General features: G+C 42.9%; 1 protein-coding gene across 2 annotated transcripts in view; it reads right to left on the bottom strand.

Annotated features, from left to right (window-relative positions):
• Positions 1–11,492, bottom strand: part of KHDRBS1 (KH RNA binding domain containing, signal transduction associated 1) — a 43,711-nt gene extending 32,219 nt beyond the window's left edge. The window contains exon 1 of one of the 2 annotated variants that reach the window (XR_013959827.1): positions 10,909–11,426. Coding sequence is in view for 1 of the 2 variants with exons in the window: in XM_080654067.1 (XP_080510193.1) it covers positions 10,909–11,290 (382 nt within the window). In the remaining variant the exon portion in view is untranslated. Of the gene's footprint in view, positions 1–10,908 lie in introns of both variants that reach the window. The other variant, XM_080654067.1, reaches the window with a different exon arrangement.
• Between the last annotated feature and the right edge of the window lie 8,427 nt (positions 11,493–19,919).

Raw genomic sequence — 19,919 nt, 5'->3', positions numbered from 1 at the left:
TCTAAAATTTTGACAGTTTTAAAAAGTGTTTAGACTAAATCCAATTGTGAAGTACACAGATGAAGAAGGAAAGTTACTTTGACACTCACAGACTTCCTAAGAATCAGGATTTCAAACAGAAAGCTTCCTGTTTATTAAAAAGCCTAATTTCAGATGTTATAGTATACAGTGAGCTAAATGACCCACTTATTTCCTAGAGCACATACTCCCTTCCTTTCTGACAATTAAAACTGCTAATCATATTCTAAGTATCCTTAACTAAACATTTACTCCTATAAGAAGAACTGTAAATGGGAGTGCCTATTTTCACTGCTTGGAATAGAAAAACAAATCTGACCTTATAATTAACAGACTAAATGCTTCATTCAACATCTTATTTGTTTGCTGTTTTACTGGTGGTAACCTCCACCCCTTACCACCGACTGCTAATATTAACTTTTTGTAGTCACTAGTTTTGAGCCTACCATCACCTCTGAATACATCTTGAGTTTTTAGGCTGGAAAACTCAGTACTCAATCCTCAAAAGTCCTAAGGGGCCCTAGCTGGTTTGGCTCAGTGGATAGAGCGTCAGCCTTCGGACTGAAGGGCCCCAGGTTCGATTCCAGTCAAGGACACATGCCTGGATTATGAACCCGATCCCCATTGTGGCCCTGATCCCCAATGAGGGGCATGCAGGAGACAGCCAATCAATGGTTCTCTCTCATCATTGATGTTTCTATCTCTCTCTCCCTCTTCTTCCTCTCTGAAATCAATAAAAATACATAAAAAAGCAAGTTCTAAAGGAATAAATGCCATACTTCATTTTATCTATGCACCTCAGTGTTTCTCAATTGCCACCATCTAGTTAGGGCCTTCAGCTGTACTTTATAACCCTTTCCAGAAACTTTACTTGGTTAGGGCAGGAAGACTCAAAAGTCAACTAATCTGTTGTACTCCTTACAGGAAGCAGGACTACAAAAACTGAACCCAGTAGAAAGGTTTGTTCATATGCAATGTAATGCAGCCTGTGAATTTAAACCTTTTCTACATGGATCCTTCTGCTAGATTTTGAACTAGTCAGATCCTAGAGAATCCCTTTGTCCAATTTATCTCACAATTTTTAATATGAAAGCATTTTTTGAAAATTCAGAGAACAATGACTTAGCCAGGCTGGTGTGGTTCAGTGCTTGAGTGTCAACCTATGCACCAAGAGGTCGCTATTTCGATACCCTGTCAGGGCACATGCCCGGGGTTGCAGGCTCGATCTTCAGCAGGGGTGTGTGCAGGAGGCAGCCGATCAATTGATATTGATTTTTCTCTCTCATCGATGTTTCTATCTCCCTCTCCCTTACTCCTCTAATATCAATAAAAATAAAAACATTTTTAAAAAAAGGATAAAAGAATCAGGGGAGGTTAGCCTAGAAGGCAAAACACTAAGGGGCAACTTGAGTCTTCAAGAAGTGTCATCTTCCATGTTTGGAAGGTGAAGGACTGAACATGTACTCAATGTCTACTATGTATCAAACACTGTACAATATTACCTCACTTATCCTAAAAATTAACTCAGTGAAGTAGCTGGTACAATCCCCATTTTACAATTGAGGAAACTGAAACTCAAAAGTTAAATTGATAAATCAGTCCAGCCAGTGTGGCTCAGTGGTTGAACATTGACCCATAAACAGGAGGTCACGGTTTGATTCCCCGTCAGGGAACATGCCTGGTATTTCAGGCTTGATCCCCAGGAGGGAGCCTGCAGGAGGCAACCATAGATGATTCTCTCTCATCATTGATGTTTCTCTCGCTCGCTCTCTCTCCCCTTTACCTTTCCTCTCTCTGAAATCAATAAACATTTTTTTAAATTGATTAAAAAAATTGATAAAGCAACAAAGGCTATTAAAGTACCAGAGTAAAGATTAAAACCCAGGCTTTCTCTAACTTCAAACCTCATACTTTTTTTTTTTTTAAATATATTTTATTGATATTTTACAGAGAGGAAGGGAGAGGGATAGAGAGCTAGAAACATCGATGAGAGAGAAACATCGATCAGCTGCCTCCTGCACACCTCCCACTGGAAATGTGCCCGCAACCAAGGTACATGCCCTTGACCGGAATCGAACCCGGAACCCTTCAGTCCGCAGGCCGACGCTCTATCCACTGAGCCAAACCGGTTTCGGCCAAACCTCATACTTTTATTATTGCCTCTCAATGGCATGTGTGTGTCAGCGGTAGTTTTTTTTTTTTTTAAACAAGAAAAAGCTTATTTTGTAAAAATTTGGGAAGTACGGTTTTTAACCTCAGACACTGTTATGCAGCTAAAGGCAATAAAAGGGCTCGGCGGGTGCCTCTGATATTCAGTTACCTGATCTTTTTCTTCTTTTTCAATTTTTTCTCTCCTTAGTTTCACTTCTCTTGGAGAGCTAGAAACAGGATGTAATGGGGGGAAACTCAAGAAGCTTCCTAAAAATGGCTCATCCTCAGGCAAAAGTACTTTCTAGACACAATTTTTGAAACTAACTCCTTTAAATGATCTTTGCTTGAGCCTCTGGAGACCTTGGATGTCTCACGAGCCAAAGAAAGAAAAGCTAAGGTGTAAACAACACAGAGAGATGACCCATTTGTTTCCTAGCCAGACACTTTAAATAGTCGTATCTTATCCAATGCATTCTATGTGTCAGGAATTTTTTTATTGTTTCATCTTGTCTTTATAACTAGGATTATATTCAATTAACAACCAGAGAAACCTGGGCTCAGAAAAGTTATGTAACTTGTCAGAGATCACAAAACTAATTAGTGACAGAGCAGGTACTTAACCCCATGTCACTCCTTACATTAGTCAGATCAAGTTCAACTAATCTTGTGGCATTTCTTTTACTCTTTTACTATAATTTATTCTTTAAATTTTTGGTAGCCCCTGCAGATGAGGACAATTTTTAAAATGCATGTCTCAAAGGAAAGAACATGAGTTTTGAAGCTCGACAGGACTGGGTTTGATTCCCATCTCTGCTACAAGCTTGGTATGTGACCTTCAGCAAGTCATTAAACCTCTTCGTCTTCCCTTCTTCTTATTATTTTTTTTTAAATATATATATTTCTTTTATTGACTTCAGAGAGGAAGGGAGAGGGAGAGAAAGATAGAAACATCGATGATGAGAATCATTGATTGGCTGCCTTCTGCACGCCCCCCCCCCCCCCTCCCCGGGGATCGAGCCTGCAACCCAGGCATTTGCCCTTGGCCAGAATCAAACCTGGGACCGCACTGAGCCAAACCGGCTAGGGCAGTGGTCGGCAAACTCATTAGTCAACAGAGCCAAATAGCAACAGTATAACGATTGAAATTTCTTTTGAGAGCCAAATTTTTTAAACTTAAACTTCTTCTAATGCCACTTCTTCAAAATAGACTCGCCCAGGCCGTGGTATTTTGTGGAAGAGCCACACTCAAGGGGCCAAAGAGCCGCATGTGGCTCACGAGCCGCAGTTTGCCGACCACTGGGCTAGGGTGTCCCTTCTTATTTTTGAAGAAAATTATGGCATATTACCCATGGTCTCCCAAATCTCTTTCTCAGGGCACAATTTAGGGCTTAGGGCCTTATTTCTTAAAAATACTTTTGAGATAACTGTAGATTTATATGCAGTTGTAAAATATAACTGATCTCTAGATGCTTCACACAGTTTTCTCTATACTTTACATATCTACAATACAATCTCATAACCAGAAAATTAACATTATCTGTTGACTTTATTAAAATTTCACCAGTTTTACATGCACTTATTTGGGTGTGTCTTTAGTTCTATGCAGCTCAATCAGATTAATGTAACCACTACCATAGTCAAAGTACAGAACAGTTTCATCACCAGGATTATTCTCCATGCTATACACTTTTACAGCCACAGTCCCTCCCTCTATTTCTCGCTCACCATTAGCAACCACTAATCTGTTCTCCATCTCTTATTATTTTGTCTTTTCAAGAATGTAAACTTAACCCTGGCCGGGAAGCTCTGGTTAGACAGTCATCCTGATAAGCCAAGGTTGCAGGTACCATCCCATCAGGTCACATTCAAGAATCAACCAATGGCCCTAACCGGTTTGGCTCAGTGGATAGAGCGTCGGCCTGCGGACTGGAAGGTTCCAGGTTCGATTCCGGTCAAGGGCATGTACCTTGGCTGCGGGCACATCCACAGTAGGAGGTGTGCAAGAGGCAGCTGATCGATGTTTCTCTCTCATCGATGTTTCGAACTCTCTGTTCCTCTCCCTTCCTCTCTGTAAAGAATCAATAAAATATATATATATATATAAAAAAGAATCAACCAATGAATGCATAAATAAGTGGAACAACAAAATTGATATTTCTCTCTCTCTCCTTTCCCCTCTCTCTTAAAAAACAAACAAGTAGAATGTTAAATTAGTGGAATTACACAGTAGGTAATCTTTGGAGATTATTTTCACTCAGTATAATTCTCTCAAGATACAAATTGTTGCATTCATCAATAGGTCATTTCTTTTTTTTTTTTTAATATATTTTTATTGATTTTTTTTTTTTTTTTTTTTTACAGAGAGGAAGGAAGAGGGACAGAGAGCCAGAAATATCGATGAGAGAGAAACATCGATCAGCTGCCTCCTGCACACATCCCACTGGGGATGTGCCCGCAACCAAGTCACATGCCCTTGACCGGATCGAACCCGGGACCTTTCAGTCCGCAGGCTGACGCTCTATCCACCGAGCCAAACCGGTTTTGGCTAGGTCATTTCTTTTTATTGCTGAGTAGTCTTCCATGGTATGGATATACCATGCTTTAGCTATTCATCTATTGGAGACATATGGTTTGTTTTCAGTTTTTGCCTATTATGAATAAAGCTACTATGAACATTCATGTACAGGTGAACCTAAGTTTTTCAGTGCTTAAAAGTGCAATTGCTAAGTCATAAACATATTTAGTTTTGTAAAAAACTGCTTTATCAGATATATAAAAATATTGTACTATATCTATGCAGCCTTATGGAATTTACTTTTTCACCTAATATTAAATTTTCAAGATTTCTCCATGTTGTTGCATGTAGCTGTAGTTTTCATTTTTATTGCTGTATAAGTAATTCATTTTGAAAATCTCATAGTATCCAATCAGTGGTGAAACAAGCTGTACCATTTTGTGAACAAGGTGTACTGTTTTATGAATGAAGCATTCATGTGCAAAAGTTTCTTTGGGCATATTCCTAGAATGGTATGGTTGAATTTTAAGGCATTTTAATGTTCAACCATTTTTTTTAATACCATTTCCTTTTCTTTTTAAATATATTTTATTTTTTACAGAGAGGAAGGGAGAGTGAGAGTTAGAAACATCGATGAGAAACATCAATCAGCTGCCTCCTGCACACCCCCTACTGGGGATGTGCCCGCAACCAAGGTACATGCCCTTGACCAGAATCAAACCTGGGACCCTTGAGTCCGCAGGCTGACGCTCTATCCACTGAGCCAAACCGGTTAGGGCTAATGTTCAACTTTTAAATGAAATGCCAAAATGTTATCCAAAGTGGTTAATACTTCCACCAGCAATGTAATTCACATTCTCTCAAGTTCTTGGTCTTGTTGCTTAATCTGTCAATACAGGTTTTCATCATTTTCCTATCTTGAAAAAAATTTTCTCATTTATCTTCATTTATTCTTTTTTAAAATCCTCACCCGAGGACATATATATTGATTTTTAGAGAGAAGGGAGAGAGGAAGGGAGGGAGGTTACCTTCTGTATGTGCCCTGACCAGGGATTGAACCTGCAACCTCTTGGCATATGGGACACTCCACCAACTGAGCCACGTGCCAGGGCTCATTTACTCTTTGTATTAAATCAAACTTTTATGCTTCCCAGTCTTCATGGGGTGGTCTTATGTAGTAGGTGTTTTGTGGGAACCAGTGGTGCAGTCTCTTAGATCTCCTGAGTTGGGTGCTCTAGGAATGCCCCTTGAGTTACTTGAGGTCTCCTGTTTGTAACTGGGTCTTGAATGTTGTTATCCCACTCAAAGATGAAATCTCCTCTCAGGCTGGCTTCATTTACTCTTTAAAGCTACTTTACATTCAACACGTCACGTTAAAAAAGTAAATCCAGTTAGAATTAGTTTGGAAAATGCAAAAAATCAACATGTTAATTTAAAAATTCTGTCATCTTGCTCGGCTCGTATGGCTCAGAGGTTGAGTGACAACCTATGAACCAGGGGGTGTGGTTTGATTCCTGGTCAGGGCACATGCCTGGGTTACGGACTCCATTCCAAGTGGGGGAGCATGCAGGAGGCGGCCAATCAATTATTCTCTCTCATCACTGATGTTTCTCTCTCTCTCTCCCCTTCCTCTCTTAAATCAATAAATTTTTTTTTTTTTTTTAAATTTTGTCATCTTGCCCTGGCCAAGTAGCTTAGTTGGTTGGAGCATCGTCCCGATGTACCAAGGTTTTGTGTTTGATCTCCGGTCAGGGCACATACAAGAATCAACCAATGGCTGGCATGGCATGGCTCAGTGGTTGAGTATTGACCTATGAACCAGAGGTCATGGTTCGATTTCCAGTCAGGGCACATGCTCAGGGTTGCGGGCTTGATCCCCAGTGTAGGGTGTACAGCCAATCAATGATTCTCTCTTATCATTGATGTTTCTACCTCTCCCTCTCCCTTCCTCTCTGAAATCAATAAAAATATATTTTTAAAAAAGAATCAGCCAATGAATGCATAAATAAGTGGAATAACAAAATTGATGCTTCTCTCTCTCTTCCTTTCTCTCAAAATCAATTAAAAAATTTAAAAAAAAAATTCTATAATCTTTGTAACACTAGTTCTTCCTCCACACACTGCCCCCTTGCAGGAAATGACATATTTCTCTTTTTATTCAGATCTTCATCACCTTCAGTAAAATTTTAAGTTGACAATATGATCACAACATTCATCTCTAAGAGTAAGATAAAAATTCTTTCTGCCTCAGAGAATGGCCAGGAAGGTTGAATTATGAGTAGCACATTTCATGGCGCATATTATTAAATATTATTGTTTGTTATGGTTATTCACATACATTTTGAACTGATTTTTATTGCTTGTCCCAAGGCATTTGATACTGTTCTAAAAATGAGATAATTTTTATTAATTCTTTTCTAACGCTCATAGAGCAGAAACCTACTGATTTGTACATCTTTAACTTGCAATCAACCACATCACTGACCACTTTTCTAGGTAAACAATCATGATGTTGCAAACAGTGAGTGATAATTTCTGCCTTTCTTTCCTAATATTTATACTTATATCTGTATTTGGTCTATAATTTCTTTGAAATTCCACTTTCTGGTTTAAATAGGTCGTCTAGCCCTGTAGAATGAAATAGGAACATCTAGATATATTTTTATAGTGTATTATAAATAAATTAAAAGAGTTAACTATTTTGAAGTTCCAATCACTTCCCAAATGTTCTATACTGTGTGCTTTTGGAAGGTAGATTTCTGAGTATCCTGTCAAGATCTGGGGATCGTTAATCTAGCAAATGCTTACTAATTCCTGAGTTATTTACACTAACTTATATTTTCCTAATTGGAGAAAGTAGAAAAAGAACAGTGATATACTTAAAAGCATTTTATGTTTATTATATAAGCATTTAACACAAATTATAAATTATTTTTGTCTCAGAAAGCAAGCATGGGTATACTGAATCCTTGCATGTCTGCAAATGCATTTGTCATCACAGTTAAATATCAACTTGGCTAATACAGAAGTCTATATTCAAAACCCAAATCCCTTAGAACTGTGTTATTTTTCCATCATGAAATGAAGATAAATATCCATTCATCAAATATTTAGTAAGAAGCCTCTGTGTGTGTGGCACTCTTCAAGGAACAGGAGATATAGTAGTAAACAAAGGAGACAAAAGATCCCTGTCCTGGTGGAGCTAACATTCTAGCTATGAAGGAGAAGGGGTGGTCAACAAACACATAACTACAATATATAATGCATCAGATGCTGAGAAGGGCAAAGTAAAGCTGGGCAAGGGACAGGGAGAGCTATGTGAATAGTGAAGGAAGAATGGTCTGGGTCTTGCAGCAGATCTTTGAAAATAAGCAGAGGTACTTCAGTCACTGACCCAAGGGCTAGGCTCTCTCTATGGGTTTCCTTTTTCTATATCTTGGCCTTGTCATCTTCACTGCCCTGTTCTAGTACTCTGACATGTTCAAAATGATTTTACAATATTTTGTCTAAGTAGTACAAAAAATATGTATTTTTTAATCCTCATCTGAGGATATGTTTTCATTGATTTCAGAGAGAGGAGGAGGAGGTGGGCAGGGGGAGAAGAAGAAGGGGGAAGAGAGAGAAACATCTATTAGCATGCACCCCGACAGGGTATTGAACCGGAAACCTTTTGGTGTATGTACAATGCTCTACTGAGCTACCCAACCAGGGCCGGGCCTGTCTGTCTGTCTGTCTGTCCGTCCGTCCGTCCATCCATCCATCCATCCATCCATCCATACACATTAATTGCAGAGGGAGAGGGAGAGAGAGACAGAAACATCAATTAATGAGGCTTTGATCAGCTGTCTCCTTCATGCTCCACACTGCGGATGGAGCCCGAAACCCAGGCATATGCCCTGACCAGGAATCGAACCACAACCTCCTGGTCGTTGCTCAACCTCTGAGCCACGTAGGCCAGGTCCAAAATATTTTCTTAAGTACAATTTGTTGCAGGTACTATAGTGGAGGGGTGGAGAGGGTTAAGTGTGTGGAGTCAGACTCAGACTGATTTCAAATCCTAGTTATGCTGTTTACTAACTTTGTTACCTTGGCTAATTTAATCTCTGTATGTATGGTTCTCTCATCTGTAAAAGTGAGGATAATAAGAGTAACTTCATAGTATTGTCCTGAAGACTAAATATTTGATGTTAAGTGCTTAGACCAGTGCCTGGACAGTAAGTGTTTGCTATATTTTTCTTACCGTATCCTTATCAGAGCTTAAATACCATTATTCTGTCTTCTCAGTCTCTTACTTTCTTGTAGTTGGTTACCTTCACTACAATCCCTTTTCCAGATCATTCAAAAATGCCTTAAAAGTTGGATTCAACATATACCAAGATTTTCCATGCTAAGAAATATACATAGACTGTTTCTTAATAAACAAGCATTGCCTTAATCCCATTTCTCCAATTAAATTTCAGTTTGGTTAAAAAAAAACACATAAAAAAGCCCATGTTAAAAAAATTAAAGAGCACTGTATTTTCATACCATATTTAACCATGAATTTACATATAGAAGGAAATGGTGGTGACAAACTGTCATCTAATAATTATATGTCAAAGGGAATTGTGCTAGTGCTTTACACATCATTTAATCCTCACAACTCACTATCCCACTTTACAGTTGAGGTTGCTGAGGTTCAGAATGTTTCCCAAGAGTAGGTAATTACTTAAGCGTCAGGATTAAACCAACAGCTTAAAGTCCTAAAGTTTGATATTTTAGTTTCACAAATTTTACTTGGACTAACTAAAGATTTGAGAAAATAAAAATCAGACTACTAAGTCAACTTTTTTCACTTAGTCTAACATTCCTAACTCTGCATGTACTTGCTTTCAAATTCAATTACCTGGTGTTTGCTATACGCAAGACAATCTGAAAAATATAAAGATAAAAAGCATTCCTTGCTCTCAAAAAGCTTGCCGGAAGAACACAATGAACAAACAATCCAACTGTGTTACAGAACAGCAAAGCACCGAGTTGAAAATGAAGCACTTTAAATATTCTTAGTTTGCTTTTTTTAAAGACCCCCTTACCGATGTTTGGAGATAGAGAACAAAGGGAGGGAAATATTTTCATAACGATCTGTCCATTGTATCAACCTTGCCGGAGTCCAACTATTCATTCAGTGCTGAAGGCTGCGAATTTTTACTTAAAACTCAGGTATCATAAGATAATACTTATTAAAACAACGTTTCAACCAGAAGTGAGGGCAAAACAGCCGGCTTCAGGGAGAAATCAGAGCGACTAGGTAATTGGCCAGTGCAGAGCAGGAAAGGAGCACTAGTCTACCGACAATAGAGAACAAAGACTACTATTCCTAATCTATTTCACCACTGAAGCAAAAACAAACAAATAAAAAGACCAAGCCTTTCAGGTGCATGCATCGTGCAACTTCCTCAATGTCTGTCCATCTCGTTGGGGAACGTCATGCAACTACCCTTTACCACCCTCTACCCCATTTTCACTGTTTTTAGGGTTATTTTTCTCCTTGAAGGATGGCGAACATACGTAGTAAAATAAAGGTGTCCAATCTTCCGGCTCTGTAATTATTTTATGTGCCGAAATCAGAAATCTGATTAGGAAAACCTTAAGCGTCGATTCCCACAGGTTGCTCCTTCCTGCCTGGGAGAAACTTAAGCTCATTACCGCTAAGTCCGACCCGGACCCAGCGACCTCGGCGCGCTGGACAGGGCACTTCAGCCTCACCCCATCTTACCTCAGCCCTCCCTCCCACGGTCCCTTCCTGCTCTGGCTGTCTTCACCTCCTACACTCTCAGTTGAGGCGCCTACCGCTACCCACAGTCAGAAAAGCTTTCCCTTCGGGGGAAGGGGAGTTAAAGGTTCGTTTCTGGAAGAATCTGAACACTTGGGGCATGGGGCAGCTGCAAGAGGTGGGAGGGGCAAGGGTCGGTAAGGGGGCGGGGACCTCAGCACGACCCATCCACCTCTTTGCGCTAAGAGATCCCTAAGTCCCCTTCGGGCCTCCACTGCAGCCTAGACATTCTCCTTCGCACCTTGGCGGGATGGGAACATGAAATCCAGGCTCCCGAAGATGAGTATGAGAGAAGGGGAGTTCACTGCTGCCTCGGTCTCCAGGGGGCGGGAAGCAAGGGGGAACAAAGCCGCTTGCCACCCATGCTCCCGGGTGGCCGGGCGACCCAGAAGGACCAGGGAGGCCCGCTTACCTGCCGTCAGCAACTGCATGGCATGAGTGAAGGACGGGTCGAGCGAGTCCTTCTCAGCCATGAGTTCGGGCAGGTACTTGTTCTCCGGCTCCATCTTGACGGAGGCAGTGGCTGAGGGGGGCAGCAGCGGGGTCGGCGCCGGACCGCCCACTGTCGCGTCGGGACCTGTGGCCGAGGGCGGCAGCAGCGGTGGCGGCTGCGTGGCGGGCGAGGCCCGGGCTGCCCCCCGGGACCCTCCTCCGCCTCCCCGGGACCGGTGAGGCAGCGGTGGCTGCCGAGACGGCGCCTGACGCACCGAGGGGTGGGCACCTGAGGGGTCCATGGAGCCGCTGCGGCCCGAGGACCGGCTCATGCGCGCGGCGGGGTCGTCCCGGCGCTGCATTGGGGAGGATGTGCGATCGAGAAATCGAGAAAGCGACGCGGCAGCGGCAGAGGCCTCAGAGGCGGTTGGCGGGGGTGGAAGAGCGGGAGCGACGCCGACCGAAGCCGACCCGAGCGACCCAGCGAAGGAGAGCACCGGAAATGAGGCGGCGCGCGTGCGCAGCCGGGCACCGGCACCGCCCTTGGGTTTCTCCGTGGAGAACAAAGTCCCCAGTCGGGCCTCGGCGCCTGCGCACCGCCGCGGAACCCAAAGAAGTCGCCTTCCCGCTCCCCTCTCCCTTCCAAGCCCGCCCGGCTAGAGCCTCGTGCGCGTGCGCAGGTGGCCGCGGGCTTCTTCATTCGTTTTCTTTTCCACGTGACTCAGCGCTAGCGGGACACGCGTCTCCTCCCCCAGTGCGCGGAGGGGGCGGGGGTTGTGGAATGTCTTTGTCTGCGCGCGGGCCGCGGAGTGCGGGGCGGAAGGCCTGTTACTCGCGGGGACACGCCCCCCCTCCACAACGGCCGAGCCGCTGACGGGGGCTGCGCTCAGTGGGTCGGGGGGAGGTCACTGACGTGTGGCAATGAAAAGAGACAAGCGTGGGGAACTGGGGGTGGAAGATGCGGGGGAGGGGTGGCGGGAAGAAGAGAGAATTGAGTTTGTTTAGGCAGGAAGGCTGGAAGGAGAGAGCCGGCCTGAACTGGGAGAGGGGCAGAGAGGGCACAGGGGAGGCTAGGGATGAAGAAGGGGCAGCTAAGTCAGAGTCTGACGCAGGGAGGAGGGGTGGAGATGGGGCAGTGGGAAGATTGAAGTCCATTGGAAGACATGAACTAGGTCCTGGTTACTAGGAGATCCGCAACAAAGTGGGATAGAGGCCAGGTCCTTAATCCATGATGGTTGCATCACTGGGTGACTCCTACTGATGTGAGGGCTAGTCCTCCTCCCTCTTCTGGGCCCTTCATAATGGATTATTCCAAACTTGCTCAGAGAGCCCCTCACCACCGCTGTGGAGGCCAAGGTGTAGTAGCCTCCCGCATCATTCTCATCCCGGAGTGCTATATCCACCAACGTGCGCCTTCTCTAACCTTTCCATAGTTTTTTGTTTCCCCCATTCAAAGCACTTCCCTTTTTCTTATGGATCAGTTTCCCAAATATGCCCATGCGAAAGCATTTCTGAAAAATGTCTTCTGGGTTCCTGGAAACTTGATTTTTGAATCTGGAGCTTAGACACCTTCAAGTAGGACACATTAAGGCCTGGCTACCTTCTTGTGGGTGGGGGAAAGAAGTCACCCACAGAAAGTAAAACAAAACACAAGCCCATAAATTATCTTATGTATATTATACAGATATATTTCCAGTGTCTGGTGCAGAACTTTACTTTGAGGTCACAAAGGTAGTTTATAATGAAGTAGAATAAAAATGTTTTAAATAATTGTATTGAAAAACGAATGTGACAAGTGCCAAAAGATAAGCAAATATTAAGTAAGATTGGAGTTCATAGCACAAGATAGATTTCAGACAGGGAGAATGAGTTCCAGGCAAATGGAAATGTGAAAAAATGAGCAGAGATGAGACTGTCAGAGATACCTTTAAGGAGTAAATCCAGTTTCGACTGTGAAGAAATAGGTGGGTTGAGACAGCAAATGCATGCAGGAGGGGAAAGGGGGCAAAGAGGATTTATAGCTCCCTTGCAATTCGTTTCTGCTGCTGTCCTTGAAAATTCTGCTTGGATGGTGGTGTTACAAATGGCTGAAGTGTCCTTGCTCTGTAATGAGATGCCCAGATGGAGGTACCCCGAGCTGAGCCTAATAAAACTTTGATAAAGAAGAGTCTGAGAAGGAGCTGGGTTTCTAGACCAGAATCAACATTCTTACAGGATGACTGCCAAACTTTTACTTACTTTTTCTGTGGGTTGGGTTGAGGGGAGGTTTGAGCCCTTCTTTCTGGTGAGACACACAAAAGGTAATCTGTGAAGCCATGGTTATGCAGCTGCAGTGTACTCATCTGCTAATGCTGCAGCAGCCTTCTATTGTGGAGGGAGGGTGGAGGAGGTGGGGGTGAACTCTTCCATGAGGGTAGGGAAGAATAATTCCTGTCCTGAGAGCTGAGAGGTCTGGAGTTCATTTGTGTTGACCACCCAATGCTGTCTTAGGCTCTCCTGAAACTATTAACAGTATGGCCTTGTGAAAACACTGACTTAGAAGTGAGGCAGACAAACTCAAATCCAGCAATGCTTTGTCCTTGCTGTGTGTCATTAGGAAAAACCACAACCTATCTGAGCCTTAGTTTCCTCCTTTATAAAGTGAAGATAATGACCTCTACCTTGCACAATTGTGAACATTAACAAATACCAGTGTAAACTTCGTGACAGTAGGGCTTGTAAGCAGAAGTTATTAATAATCATTATTATGCCATTTAGAGCCTAAGGAAGAGTTTTGGGTGCTCATGTTGGCTGTGGATCTGAAAGGCCTGCTCTCTCATCTCTCACTTTCACGGATTATAGCTAGACTTTGTTCTGGAGCAGGGAGGTTCCAAAAAGACTAAGTTTCTTGTACTCTATTTCCCTCCATAATCCAGTCACTATGGCATAGAGTGCAGGAGCAATTGAGAGCATTGTGATTCAGATGGAGTTAGGGCCAAAGCTGGCTCTTCCATTACTTAACCTTGCTCATCCTCTGTTTCCTCCTAGATAAGGCAGGGCTCCTAACAATAACTACCCCAGGACTGATAGGATGAAATGGCAGTACCTCTGTAAAGCACTAAGCACAGGAGCTGGCTATTAGTAGGTGCTAGATAACCAAAAGAAGCCATTGTTATTATTCCTTCACATGTGTATTGAGTACCTTATTTCAGGCTTTCACTTTCATGTGAGTCCTTAACATGCAGGCTGGAAAGGATGGCAGTTTGCCTGACCTATTTGATCACCATGGATCTGCCTCCCCTGCTTCGCAACCAGTTCCCAGGAGAAGGGCTCCAGCCCTGGGCAGGAGAGTTTCTCTTTCAAGGGTGTAGTTTATCTGTTCAATCTTAAACACCTACCTGGTGCCAAATATGTGGAGGATGGAGGACACAGGGAGACTTAGATTCAACATTTTAAAGTGTTTTTCTAAGATTTGTTTTAAATTACAAAAAATATACTTTTAGCTTTAAGAAAAATCCAACCATAATAAAGGCATAAAGTGAAAAGTAAAACTCCCCCCAAAATCTTGCCCATTCTCTTGACTGGCATTCTTTAAAGATGCTCTTTAGGGGTTGCTTGTGTATCTAGACATTTTAATACATCTATATTGCAAGTCTATCCTTTTTGTTTCAAACACAAACTGTAGTATTTTATACAGTTTTTTGTTTTTAAATGAAATATTCTGGTCACCTTTCCTTGTCAGTATATATAAGTCTGTAAGCCATGGTTGCATAGTATTATGTTGAGTTCTTTTAAGTAGTTCACTTCTGATAGAAATATAGGTTGATTCCAATTTTTCAGTATTGCAAACCATACTGCAATGAGCATCAGTATACAGAACATTTTTGTGCATAATAGCAATATATCGATAGGATAATTCCTAGAAATAGCATAAAAAGGCTGCACCAAGCAGGAGGGTAGGCAGCATCCTCTTGTTCCACCTCCTCAACCAATTCTGGGTACCCTCTTCCAATTTTTTTAGTCTTCATCAATGTAGTAGCTGAAATAGCATGAGATTCAACATGGAATGGGAGAGTCCATGCCTTCAAGGAACTCACTGTTTAGTGGAGACAAATATGGAAACCAAGAGTTACCATGTAATAGTGTGAAAGTGTTATAATAGAACACAGCACAAATTGTTGTGGGAATGCACAGGAAGGGGTAATTGACCAATTGCTGACATGAATTAGGGAAGCTGGGTCTTTGAGAAGTTGTCAGGTGATGTGGAGTGGGGGGGGGGGGCCAGGGCATTTAAACGTTGGGAGTTCAGCAGAGCTTGGTCCCATGCCTTTACTTCCTCTTCCAGTTCAGGGTTCTGGAATTTAGATCTCTAACCCAAACTTCCTAGGTCAATTCTAGATGCCCAGTGTATCCCTGGCATCCCCATTTGGATGTCTCAGAGACCCCTCAAACTCAATGTGTCCCTAATGGACCTCAAACAGTAGCCATTGGCAGTGCTTCTTCAGGACCCAGATGACTTACTGTAGCTCAGGGCTTGGGAGAAACCTCTCTTTCAGAACCCAGGCCTGTTCTAGCACCTTGAGAACACCAAGGCCAGCAGAACTTATGGAGGCATTTACTTTCAGAGCCATTCTCCTCTCTTGCCTCACTCTAGTCAGGAGCTGCTCTTAGCAGTCCCACAGAAGACACCTTTGGTAGTAGCAGTGGGCAGGGATGGGAGGGGATTGGATCAGGGCTGGTGTGTCCAGTGACTTGGCCCTGTTGTTTTGTCCTATAACCCCATGTGAAAAGTCCCTAGAAGTGTCCCCAAAATACTGGAAGGGGATTTTGCAGGGGCAGTAACAGAAACTCAGGATGATGAGTGTTCATGTGTGTGTGTTTTTTCATTCCACAGGCCGGTGAACCTGCATGGTATTTGGGTTATAGCAATCTTTTTTTCTGCCTGTCCTCCCAACCAGAAGGTGAGTGGCTTTGGGCAGGAAACATTTCTGTCTTTGTATTTACAGAAACTGGAACAGAGCAGGCATTGGAAAAATGTACATTGGTCAAGTAAATGTCAGCAAAATAATAAATTCTCATTCTCTCTGTTGCCTTTACCACTGACTTGCTCCTCCTTCAGTGTCCCCCATCTTAGGAACAGTACCTCCAACTCATTGCCTAGCTAGAAATCTGGGGCTCATCTTTCTTTCCATGGCCTCACAGCTCTATCCGCCATATACAGTCCATGCCTAAATCCTATTATTGTTTACTTCATAAATATTGCAGCTCCCATCCATGTTTCTCTGTTCCACTACCTCTGCCATAGTGCTTCACCTGAACGTTTGAACTTCTGTCACCTCTGAACTGGTCCCCTACCTCTACTTCTAATCACTCTTTCTCTATTTTCCACCCAGAAGTCAGTATAATATTTTCAAAATGCAAATCTGATCATGTCTGTCTGCCTGTCTGTTTATCCTACACACACACACACACACACACACACACACACACACACACACACACACCTTGTTGTTAGGTAGACCTTTTGAGTGACTTCCCATTGCCCTTAGGATAAAGACCAGAACCCTTATCATGCCTGACTGAGCCCTGCCTGTATGGCTAGCTTCCCTGGCTTTCCTGCCTCAACTCATGCCTCTCTGCTTAGTTCCTGTCTTGGCAACCCTGGCCTTTTTCAGTTCCTCAAACAAGGCAGACTCTTGCCTCCTCCAGACTGCACACTTTCTGGTTCCTTTGCCTAAAACTGCTCGCTCTCCTCTCCCCAACCCAACCCCTGCCTGCCCCAATTCCTCTTTTCCTTAGATACTATAGTTCCTACACATTCTTCAGATACAGTACATGAAAATGTCTCTTCTTCAGGGAAGCCTTCCTAGATCCCCAGGGCAGGTCGCCTTAGCTCTTGTTATGTGCTCTCTCATGGCTCCCTTCTAATACCTATCACATTTTAAATTTGCTTCTCTGTGTCATTATTTGATACGACATGGTCACTAGAGTAGAGAAAGGAACCAGGGACTCAAAGGCCATATTCGGCCTGTGTATATGTTTAATTGGCCTGGCTAATTTAAAAAAAATTGCAATAGTTGCCAGTACTTAAACAATGGGAGATTTCACATTTTAAAAAAATTCTGCATTTCTAGTTTTTCTTAAAACATCAGATATTCTAGGAAGTCTGGGTTCGTATTCCTCCAAGTAATTAGCTTCGGCCTTTAGAGGGCACTGCCTCTAACTTCCAAGGCATTTCTGCTATCAGCCTCACTGTCTAGGCCTGTGGTCAGCAAACTGCGGCTTGCCAGCCACATGCGGCTCTTTGGCCCCTTGAGTGTGGCTCTTCCACAAAATACCACAGCCTGGGCGAGTCTATTTTGAAGAAGTGGCGTTAGAAGAAGTTTAAGTTTAAAAAATTTGGCTCTCAAATTTCAATCATTGTACTGTTGATATTTGGCTCTGTTGACTAATGAGTTTGCCGACCACTGGTCTAGGCCTTTGAATTTATGTCTCAGTCGTGGAGGGATCATTCTGGTGGTGGAATGGGAGAAGAGACTGGAGTAAGTGGGAAAGGGCAATGGCAGCCAGAGGAATCCAGGGAGAGAAGGTCATATTCTGGTGGGAGACACCTAGACCCAAGAGGTACTACATCTTGACTTAGTCACTTGGGCCCAGGCCTGGAGTGGAGGAGGGGAATAAGCTTCAGTATCTAGGGCCCCTCTTTTACCATTAGAAGCTTTATTTGGCGTGGCTGGCATGGCTTAGAGGTTGAGTGTCAGCCTATGAACCAGGAGGTCACGGTTCAATTCCTGGTCAGGGCACATGCCCCGGGTTGAGGGCTCGATCCCCAGTGTGGGGCGTGCAGGAGACAGGTGATCAATGATTCTCTCTCATAATTAATATTTAAATCTTTCTCTTCTCTATCCCTTCCTCTCTGAAATCAATAAAAATAAAATAAAAAATATTTTTTTAAAAAAGAAGCTTTATTTGGATGGATGATTTAACCACTAAGCAACCTGGCCAGAGCTCAAATCAGTCTTTTTTTTTTTTTTTTTAAATATATTTTATTGATATTTCACAGAGAGGAAGGGAGAGGGATAGAGAGCTAGAAACATCGATGAGAGAGAAACATCGATCAGCTGCCTCCTGCACACCTCCCACTGAGGATGTGCCCGCAACCAAGGTACATGCCCTTGACCGGAATCGAACCCGGGACCTTTCAGTCCGCAGGCCGACGCTCTATCCACTGAGCCAAACCGGTTTTGGCAAATCAGTCTTTTTTTTAAAAATCCTCACCTGAGGATATTTTTCCGTTGATTTTTTTTAAATTTAATAAATCTTTATTGTTCAGATTATTACAATTGTTCCTGTTTTTTCCCCCCATAGCTCCCCTCTACCCGGTTCCCACCCCACCCTCTGCCCTTACCTCCCTCCCACTGTCCTCATCCATGGGTGTACAATATTTGTCCAGTCTCTTCCTGCACCCCCCACACTCCTTTCCCCCCGAGAACTGTCAGTCCACGCCCTTTCTATGCCCCTGATTCTATTATATTCACCAGTTTATTCTGTTCATTAGATTTTTTATTCACTTGATTTTTAGATTCACTTGTTGATAGACATGTATTTGTTGTTCATAATTTTTTTTTAAAATATATTTCTTTATTGATGTCAGAGAGGAAGGGAGGAGAGAGAGATAGAAACATCAATGATGAGAGAGAATCATCGATCGGCTGCCTCCTGCACACCCCCCACCGGGGACCGAGCCCGCAACCCAGGCATGTGCCCTTGGCTGGAATCGAACCCGGGACCCTTCGGTCAGCAGACTGACACTCTATCCACTGAGCCAAGCCAGCCAGGGCAAGTTGTTCATAATTTTTATCTTTACCTTTTTCTTCTTCTTCCTCTTCTTAAAGAATACCTTTCAGCATTTCATATAATACTTGCTTGGCGGTGATGAACTCCTTTAGCTTTTTCTTATCTGTGAAGCTCTTTATCTGCCCTTCAATTCTGAATGATAGCTTTGCTGGGTAGAGTAATCTTGGTTGTAGGTTCTTGCTGTTCATCACTTTGAATATTTCTTGCCACTCCCTTCTGGCCTGCATAGTTTCTGTTGAGAAATCAGCTGACAATCGTATGGGTGCTCCCTTGTAGGTAACTAACTGTTTTTCTCTTGCTGCTTTTAATATTCTCTCTTTGTCTTTTGCTCTTGGCATTTTAATTATGATGTGTCTTGGTGTGGTCCTCTTTGGATTCCTTTTGTTTGGGGTTCTGTGCGCTTCCTGGACTTGTAAGTCTATTTCTTTCACCAGGTGGGGGAAGTTTTCTGTCATTATTTCTTTAAATAGGTTTTCAGTATCTTGCTCTCTCTCTTCTTCTGGCACCCCCATAATTCTGATGTTGGTACACTTGAGGTTGTCCCAGAGGCTCCTTACACTATCTTCAAATTTTTGGATTCTTTTTTCTTTTTGCTTTTCCGGTTGAGTGTTTTTTGCTTCTTTGTATTTCAAATCTTTGACTTGATTCTTGCGATCCTCTAGTCTGCTTTTAGGTCTCTGTATAATATTTTTTATTTCAGTCAGTGTATGTTTAATTTCTAGTTGGTCCTTTTTCATCTCCTCGAGGGTCTCGCTAAATTTATCGGCCTTTTCTAGGAAATTCTTGAAAAACCTTATAACCGTGATTTTGAACTCTATATCCAGTCCTTTGCTTTCTTCCATTTCTTCCATTTGTGATCTGTTTCTTTGTCTCTATTTTGGCTGCTTCCCTGAGTTGGTAGAGTAGCTTTGTGTGCTAGGTGTCCTATAGGGCCCAGTGGCTCAGCCTCCCCAGTTACCTGAGGTGGACACTTTTGGTGCACCCCTTTGTGGACTGTGTACACAGCGTTGTTGTAGTTAAGTCTTGATTATTGTTGGTATCACTGGGAGGAATTGACCTCCAGGCCAATTGGCTGTGAGGATCAGCTGTGTCTATGCTGGGAGAACTTCTGTGCTGGAGACAGCATTATGAGACAAGACTTGAAAAATTGCAAAA

Source organism: Plecotus auritus (genome assembly GCF_963455305.1).
Source record: "Plecotus auritus genome assembly, chromosome: 2".
NCBI lineage: Eukaryota > Metazoa > Chordata > Mammalia > Chiroptera > Vespertilionidae > Plecotus > Plecotus auritus.
The sequence above is the reverse complement of the archived record's forward strand: the minus strand, read 5'-3'. Positions and strand labels throughout refer to the sequence as shown.